Source organism: Euphorbia lathyris, chromosome 1 (genome assembly GCF_963576675.1).
Source record: "Euphorbia lathyris chromosome 1, ddEupLath1.1, whole genome shotgun sequence".
Taxonomy (NCBI): Eukaryota; Viridiplantae; Streptophyta; class Magnoliopsida; order Malpighiales; family Euphorbiaceae; genus Euphorbia; species Euphorbia lathyris.
Window position 1 is genome coordinate 68,232,132 of NC_088910.1, and position 8,688 is coordinate 68,240,819.

At 34.9% G+C, this 8,688-nt stretch overlaps 1 protein-coding gene across 1 annotated transcript; it reads left to right on the plus strand.

Moving 5' to 3' along the window:
* The first annotated feature begins 3,490 nt into the window (after positions 1–3,490).
* On the plus strand, positions 3,491–6,042 carry LOC136209721 (protein LIGHT-DEPENDENT SHORT HYPOCOTYLS 4-like). Its single transcript, XM_066001326.1, has 2 exons — positions 3,491–4,042; positions 5,888–6,042. The coding sequence occupies exons 1-2, from the start codon at positions 3,556–3,558 to the stop codon at positions 5,926–5,928; spliced, it is 528 nt and encodes a 175-aa protein (XP_065857398.1). The 5' UTR covers positions 3,491–3,555; the 3' UTR covers positions 5,929–6,042.
* The last annotated feature ends 2,646 nt before the right edge of the window (positions 6,043–8,688 follow it).

Sequence of the window (8,688 nt, forward strand, 5' to 3'; positions counted from 1 at the left end):
CTCTTACACCAACTCCTATTTTTATGTAAAAGTCTAGAGTGATTTATTCATCTAAAGTGTTCTTTGTTGTATTAAGAACAAATTGTTATCATTTGTAAAAGGTTAGTAAAGAGAGGCTGAGTACTCGGTTATAGTACTTAGTCGTAGAGAAAGGTTGAGTACTCGGTTATAGTACTCAGTGGTAGAGATAGGATTGAGTAGAGGAATAGAGGAAGGTACTCTTGCATACTCAGTTGCTATTGTAAACGGTTTGTGCTCTACCTTTAAAGAGCTTAGTAGAGGATTCAAAAAGCTCGGAAGGATTTTCGAGGACTGGACGTAGGCGGAGAGGCCGAACCAGGATAAGTCTGCTGAGTAACTTCTAACATTTTATCTTTTGATATATACATTTATTGCTTACTAAATATTACTCAACAAAACAATAACTTGTATATGCTGTGTTGAGTAATCTGAATGATGTGTTGTGTAATCTGAGTGCTGAGTTGGCAATTGACTTAAGTGTTGCTTCCTAACTCACGATAGAAATAGCTCTAGTCAGCAGCTGACTAAAGCTGTCTCAATTCTACTCAGCGGTGCTGACCTAACTACTGAGTTAAAGTCTTAAACATTTAAATAAGTCAGCATTAACAGAAAAAGTTTATAATAGTTCCTAACCCCCCCTTTGGAACTAATACTATCACGTTACACGGGACCAATAACACTCTCATTAGCTTCATCGTTTGAAGACATTGCCTACATTCAAAAGAACCAGCAACCACAATTCAGAGAAAGAAAAAGAGCTAAACACAAAAGCAAAAGTAAAAAGAAGGAAATAAACTTGAGCTTGGCGAATGCTGTTTATCTCAATCATCTTTTGGTCGCTGGCCTGAGTAAACAAATTTGTCTCTAAAGGAATCCTTGTCAACTGACTAAGGGATTCAGCAATCCTCAGATACTCCAGATGAGGTCTTGAAGGATATCTGGCCAACTAAAGCTATAAAAAAAATATTTAGAAGGAATATCCCAAACAATAGCAAAAAAAAGACAAGTTTTATTCGCCATAAAAAGTCACATATATATGCTGAATTGAACATATTGGTTTGGAGCTTCTTGGGACAAGGCTACTTCAGTTGGAATCCAGAGAGGCCAGCCAGGGATCAACCTCGAAGTCTCTCCACCACTAGAAGAAGAAGAAGCAACAGAAGTTACCTTGGGCAGCAGAAGCAATACGCAAGGCATTAGAATCTGCAGTAGAAGAGTAAAGTATGGGGGCAAGAGTGGTAGGAGGAAAAGGTTCCCTTCATCCTGGAGCAACCCTTGGGCCCTACTTCAAGAGGACTTCTTCCTAGTAGGATCTTTCTGTTTTACCACCAGTATAACGATTGATTTTCTTAAGGACTTGCCAATCCCCTCCTCTAGAGCAGCCCTTGTAGTATTCCCTTCGGTGTTCTTAAAAGCGGCCATGGCTAAAGCTCTAGCTTCAGCCTCCTCAACACGATGAGCATCTCTCAGCATACAAATCTTCATCTTAGGCCGAGGGATATGCTGTAATTTCACGGAGCCACTGAAATGCACAATTATCTCAGTGAAATTGCGCTTCTTTTTTTAGAAGCATTCACAGATTCAGTCTGAGCTTCACCCCCGACTTTGGGATTAAACACTTCAGAAGTACCCAAGGTCTCACCATCATCCAACACCATAGCTGAGGCCGATTCATTTGGAGACACACAAAGAATCATCGGTCTTTTGCCGATAAGGAGTCCAGATATGCCGAAAGAGAGACCCCGTCAACATGTACTCCAAATCTTCACAAACCTTGACCACACCTAAAAGTTCCAGCCAAGCATTTGGAAAAAATTGACCCGAACATATCTCAAGCTCCCCCCAAACGTTCAATATGCTTCAAAGGGGAGACGAACCCCATTTTAAAGGAAAATCTCATAAAACCCTAAATGACCCTTTGTCGCTTCAGTCATCACATAACCGTGGGAAGGAACCCTAGCTTCAAGATAGGCAAACTCATGGAATTTAGACATCAGTGTGGCGAGAGTAAGTTCATCAAAAGTTGAGGGTTGTTCGAAATTCTTCAAATGAAGAACATTGGGTTTTCTTAGGCTCTTCAACCTCTTCACTTTTATCGTGTCGAAGTTTTCTTTTCTTATTAGGGTTCTTACACTTACCATGAGAAGATCCCACTCAAATCATTGAATGAAGAAAGGTCGAAAATGAAAGATGGAAGGAAAAGAAATGTACTTTAGAAGAGCATCAATTTCAAAAATCAAATCTAGAAAGAAAAAGCCAGAAACTTGAAAGCTCTTTAGGAGATGAAAAATACCGAAAAAGAAAGGAGCAACAAACACAATGAGCAAAAGAAAGGAAGATAAAGGGAATGGAGCAATCGAAAAGACCCAAGACGGTTGAAGAGTTTTCCATCATCACAAGCGTACTCATAAATGAGCCGCAAAAGAACGAAGTCCCAAGTCCAGTCACAAATATACACGTCGGCAATTTTGAGAACTTAAAATAGGCGGCACCATTAAAACTTTAAAACAACGGCTTTGAGGGACAAAAAGCACAAAAGGTCATTCTAGCAAAATAACTATTACAAAATAAATCCTAAAAGAATATGAATTCCAAGTAGGGTGGGGGACATATGATGTCATGCAAAATGACATCACATGGATGACATCATTGTCACCCTCATTTGAGGTAAAAGGCCATGTGACGTCTAACAAGGCCTAAGTCAAAACGGCAACACCCTAGGTTCAACAATAAGCGGCCCAATGACGTTTAACAAGGTCCAAGATCAGCGCGCATGGCTTTGGCCCCAATCACAAGAGAAACTTCTAGAATCCTATGAGATAAAGGATTCATCGTAGGATTCAGACTCCTTAAGAGATGACAACCTTAACCTAATCCAACACTATAAATAGACATGTATGAGCACGAGGTTCGGTATGTTAACTACTATCTCTAAACTAGTTCTTACCCTTCAATTCGATCTAATCATAAACTAACTTAGGTAACAAATTCTCACTAATATACGGTGGTTTTTACCTGGTCAGTGACTAACCAAGTGATTTTGGTCAATAAATTAGATCTAGGAATGGTGAATCTAAGCTCCACGATGATTTAATGGATATTAACATAAAACACTTGAACTTAAACCTTAAAACTTAACTATTAAACTAGAATTATCAAGAAGCATATCCATTTGTACTTTAAAATTTATAAGAGACGTAGGTTGGAGATACAAGATGTGAAATTGGAGAATCATTATTAAATTAAAGAAAAAAAATTAAACTAAAATCAGTACCTAAATTATGAACTTTTGAAGCTTATATGAGTTGGAAAGAATAGTGAATGAGAAGGGATTAATGAAATAAAGATAAGCATTAAAGTAAAGAAGTTGGAAAGAATAGTGAATGAGTGAAGTGACGTTTATGAAGTGATATTTAGTGGACGTGGGTTTCTTTGGATGGGTCCCCTCCCTCCCCCCTTTTGTCACTTCATTCATTCAGAGTTGAGATTTCTTTTATATTCTCGCTTTTTCTTCATCTTCTTTTGGCTAAAATCATGTCAAGCGCCGGTGCAGTTCCATTAAGCCGTTACGAATCACAAAAGAGGCGAGACTGGAACACTTTCGGTCAGTATCTAAGGAACCACCGTCCTCCTCTAGCACTTTCACGGTGCAGCGGAGCTCATGTGCTTGAATTCCTAAGGTATCTAGATCAGTTTGGTAAGACAAAAGTGCACAACCAAACATGCCCTTTCTTTGGACACCCTCATCCCCCAGCCCCATGCCCTTGCCCACTTAAGCAAGCCTGGGGCAGCTTAGATGCACTCATCGGACGCCTCCGGGCTGCTTTCGAGGAGAACGGTGGCCTACCGGAGACCAACCCTTTTGGAGCACGCGCTGTTAGGTTATACTTAAGGGAAGTAAGAGATGCACAAGCTAAGGCTAGAGGGATAGCTTATGAGAAGAAGAAGAGAAAGAAGCCACAACAGGAACTAACTTCAGCCTCCTCCGCCACTTCTTCTGGATTTATGCAAAGAAATATGGGTATGCTCACTGTTGCGGATTTCTCTCTCTTCAACTGCTAGTAGGGTTTATGTTTTCTCTTCTCCTTTGAATGCTAATATATTTATTTTGTATGCAACTCTAATTTCAGTTTACATAACACTTGTTTTAATCTTTTATTTCATTCTACTCTTTAATCTTTTTTCTTTCCTATATAGCCATAATAATCTTTTCAAAATACCATATTTGATTTATTAATTTTATATAATTATATAAAATTCATTTATTCTATGTTTTGAACTTTTGTTATTACAAAATGTAAAATAAATATAAAATATTAAAACTTTATTAAATTAGTAAAACAACTATATCGAAATTATAAATTTGAACTTTTTATTTTTTATATGAATAAAATAAAGGAAAATATACAAAAACAGTTTCCTAGTTTAAAATTTTATAAACATGGGTTCAAGTTTTATGAAGTTTGCAGTTTAGGATTTTTTGCATAAATAATATTTGTGATTTAAGATATTATATATTGAATAATTTACAAAGTTTTTCTCACACAAATCGCTCTATTATCACGATAATAATTTTTAAAAGCAAGCTTTGTAAAGTCTACAAAGCACAAGCTCCTATTAAATTTTTAAAATTCCTGTAAATTGACCAAATCTATGTTTCTCTTTGTACTTTAACTTGAAATAAAAATAATAGGATTTGGTAAAATTTCAAAATTCATAATAATGTTAATAAGGAGAAAAAATTATTTTTTTTATATGTACAAGTGAAAAAAACTATAAATATCTATATACTACAAACAAATATATTAACAATTTTATACTTTTATCTTAAAAAATTTGACAGGAGCTATAAAACCCGGTATGATAAAATTTACAAATCTTAATATATGTATGAATTAATTACAAGTACTAATAAATTGTTTAATCAAAATTTAACTAGGTTAAAATATTTTTTCAAAAAAAAAAACTAGGTTAAAATATAAAAATAAACCTTTTACGTAATTATAAACATGTTAATAATGGATTTTATCATGCTTTTACAAGTTTTAAAAACATATAAAACACATATACCGATCATTCAATGATCTACCATATAGAGTTATAATCAAAGGTAGAGAAAAATTAATTACATTTCACAAAGATTGAGAGAGCACCCTTTGATTGTGATTGAGGAGTTGAACAACAAACTCCCTCAACTTAATCACTTGCAGAATAAGAACTAATAATTGTCAATCACAAGAACCAAATCTTGGTTTTTGCTTCAAGGATGAAGAACACACATGAAGAATAGATGAACAGAAGAGAAATTTTTCTATTTTTCTATTTTTCTTTCTCTGTGAAAACGTAATGTTCTTATAAGCGGGGTAAGGGGTTGGCAAAATTAGAGAGATACAATAGGAAGTGGGTAGTTTTTTTCTAAAAAAAACTCTCACTATCCTATCTTTTTTATTTTTTTTTATTCAAGGGAGGCTAACACAGCCTAAAAACACTACATTTTACATATTCTTTGAAAGAAAACTTCAACCAAATTATCAACAATTATCTCTCTGACATTCCGAGTACAAGTAGTTATAATCTGAACAAAATTACTATTAACCGCACCTTGACAGTTCCGGATTAATGTGTGGAAAATCATAATAATAGACATGAGATAAACAATTGAGGATATTATCCTAGCAGCCATGTTGATCCCCGGCCATTTGACTCCGGCTCGGCACATTGTCAAACTCTAGAAATTCTCCCTCTTATTCGAGGAGACGAATGCCATTGCCCCTTGTTGAATTTTTCGCTGGAAATGCCTTTACTTTGAGTTTTGCACGCATTTTAACTGCTTTCGTCTGATCCAAAGATTTTCCGTCTCCATTAGAGTGTCGTCGAGAGGAAGAACTGATTAAGGGAGCAAGCTGAAGATCCTCCATAATTTCATGAAATTGGTCATCGTATACCACCGCCACAGAATGAAAGGCAGGGTCAAGGATGGTGTTATTGTTGAAGGCGGTGCTGCACGATTTAATTGAAAAATTAGGAGTGGTGTGGGACTTAATGGAAGAAGCCTCCACTAAACAATTAGGATTTAAATTCTCAATGGAGATATCCAAGTGTGAATGGCTCATTTTAATTTTGTTAAAATTAATTATAGATATATTTAATTGATAAAGATAATCTAATTATCTTTTAATCTTAATTAACTAAATAATAACATAATCTAAAATTAATTTACATACATAATACAACGTAATAAATTAATCATGCAAATTAATATCCAATATTAATTTACTTTAGATTGTGTGGGTCTTTAATTTAAATACCTTTAAGCAAACAATTTGATTAAACAAATACTTAGTTAGAAATAATAATATCTAAATTATTATTTAACTTTTAAACTAAAGTATTATATTAGAAATTATACCTATAATATCTAATGTTATATTATAAAGTTCTAACAATAATATTAATTCCATATATATAACACTATATACAAATATACATATATATTCCAATAATATATATATATATATATATATATATATATATATATATATATATATATATATATTTATTGTGAATTTACATTTCCAATTTGATCCAATTAAATTGAAATTGAATTTGCCCCTATTCAATTCCCCATTTGGCCACAGTAAAACTCAATTCAATCCAATTGAATTCCCTTGTTCATCTGGACCCAATAATTCCATTTCGCGAGCGATCAAAACAAGTATATTTAGAGGCGGTTATTATATCGAACTTCCGGTTCATCCAATCCTATCACCAGTAGGTTTTAACTTACCTCTACGGCTATCCAACTCAGATATTAATCTTATTTTCAAATACTGAGAACCTAATAATAACCTCATAGCAATCATTTGCTAAATAATATCATGTTGAACATGAGGAATGATACAATCATTCCATTAATCAAATGGTCGGTGATATTTGCTCTCTATGAAGAGAGTTACAATCCCCATATTTCACTCATGGACCCCTAGCTTGATTCAGTACTTACCTGGGTAACCCATACTTGGCACCAATTTACTGGCCCATTAGGCGATAAAAAAAGTATGCAGTTGTGAGAACGAACTTTTTTCGGCTCTAATGATGAGTATAAGTTACTTGCTTGTGGTTTGTGTAGGAGGGCTTTACGTCATATTGTATGGGAATGCAAGCTAATGGTACGTTTTGGGCCTTACTTTCCCTTTTTGATAATTTACTCAAACTATCAAAATAATTATCATTTCTTATATAAATATTTTGTTTCTGCCACGTTAGTACCCGGTCGGGTACTCGAGTCCCCGATCGGAGACCTTGTCACTGATCGGCGACCATTGGTAGTTTTCAGGCAATTTTTAATTCAAAGCATGCGGTTTCTTGCCCCAAAATAGATATATCTGGCTTGGAAAATCATCCCAAAGGAGGCAGAACAAAAAAGAAGCAAAAAAAAAAGGTTTTGGGAAAAAAAGTGAAAAAAGAGTGAAAGTGAGTGAAAATAAGAGATAATACACAAAATTCAACTATGTTTGCCACATTTTGAGAGTGCAAACACCCCAACCAAACAAAATCCTTGTTGTATATAGTCGAAACACGTTTTCTACAAACTGTTTCACTATACATCAATTCTTTAAGTCATTACACTTTTTAGAACTGAGATTTCGGGTTAAAAACTTTCATATTCGGTGCAATTTGGTCCAAGTGTATTTGAAATTACAATTTTCTGATCTTGCCAAGTCACTATTACTCGGGTTCAGGTTATTGCTTCAGATTCCTGTTTCGTATACGTCGGCCTACAGATGCATTTTCTAATTGTGGCCTTTATAGATGCATTTGAGCATAATCTTCTTCCACCAGTGATGCTATCTGATATGGTAAGTATGAGGTAAGATATAGGAGAATCGTTCAATGATTATTACATGAGATGGATGACAAACATCTTACGCTTGGAGAATCAACCATCCACCATTGCTCTTATCACTATGTTTCTTTGTGGTGCTTTACCGATGTTTCATGGAGTGATACTATTGATCTCGTGTAACGTGACAGTATTAGTTCCAAGGGGGGGTTAGGAACTATTATAAAATTTTTCTATTAAGGCTGACTTATTTTAAGTTTAATATTTTTTACTCAGTCTCTAGGTCAGCACCGCTGAGTAGGTTTTGAGGCAGCTTTAGTCAATTGCTAACTAGAGCTGTTTCAATTGTGAGTTGGGAAGGAACACTTAAGTCAGTTTCCAACTCAGTACTCAGATTACTCAGCTCAGAGTCTACAAGTTGTTGTTTTACTGAGTAATATTTAACAAGCAATACATATATATATCAAAAGATAAAGGGTTAGCAGTTACTTAGTAGACTTATCCTGGTTCGGCCTCTCTGCCTATGTCCAGTCCTCGAAATCCTTTCAAGTTTTTTGAATCCTCTACTGAGCTCTTTAAAGGTAGAGCACAAACTGTTTACAATAGCAACTGAGTATGCAAGAGTACCATCCTCTATTCGTTACTCAATCCTATCTCTACCACTGAGTACTATAACCGAGTACTCAGCCTTTCTCTACCACTGAGTACTATAACCGAGTACTCAACCTCTCTTTTCTAACCTTTTACAAATGATACATAATTTCTTCTCACTGAGTAAAGAACACTTTAGATGAATAAAATCACTGCAGACTTTTACACAGAAA

Bases quoted from the DNA above. Each gene is read 5' to 3' on its own strand.
- LOC136209721 (XM_066001326.1), top strand. From the start codon at position 3,556: ATGTCAAGCGCCGGTGCAGTTCCATTAAGCCGTTACGAATCACAAAAG. The intron at 4,043-5,887 runs GTATGCTCACTG...CGTCTCCATTAG, and splicing joins ATTTATGCAAAGAAATATGG to AGTGTCGTCGAGAGGAAGAA.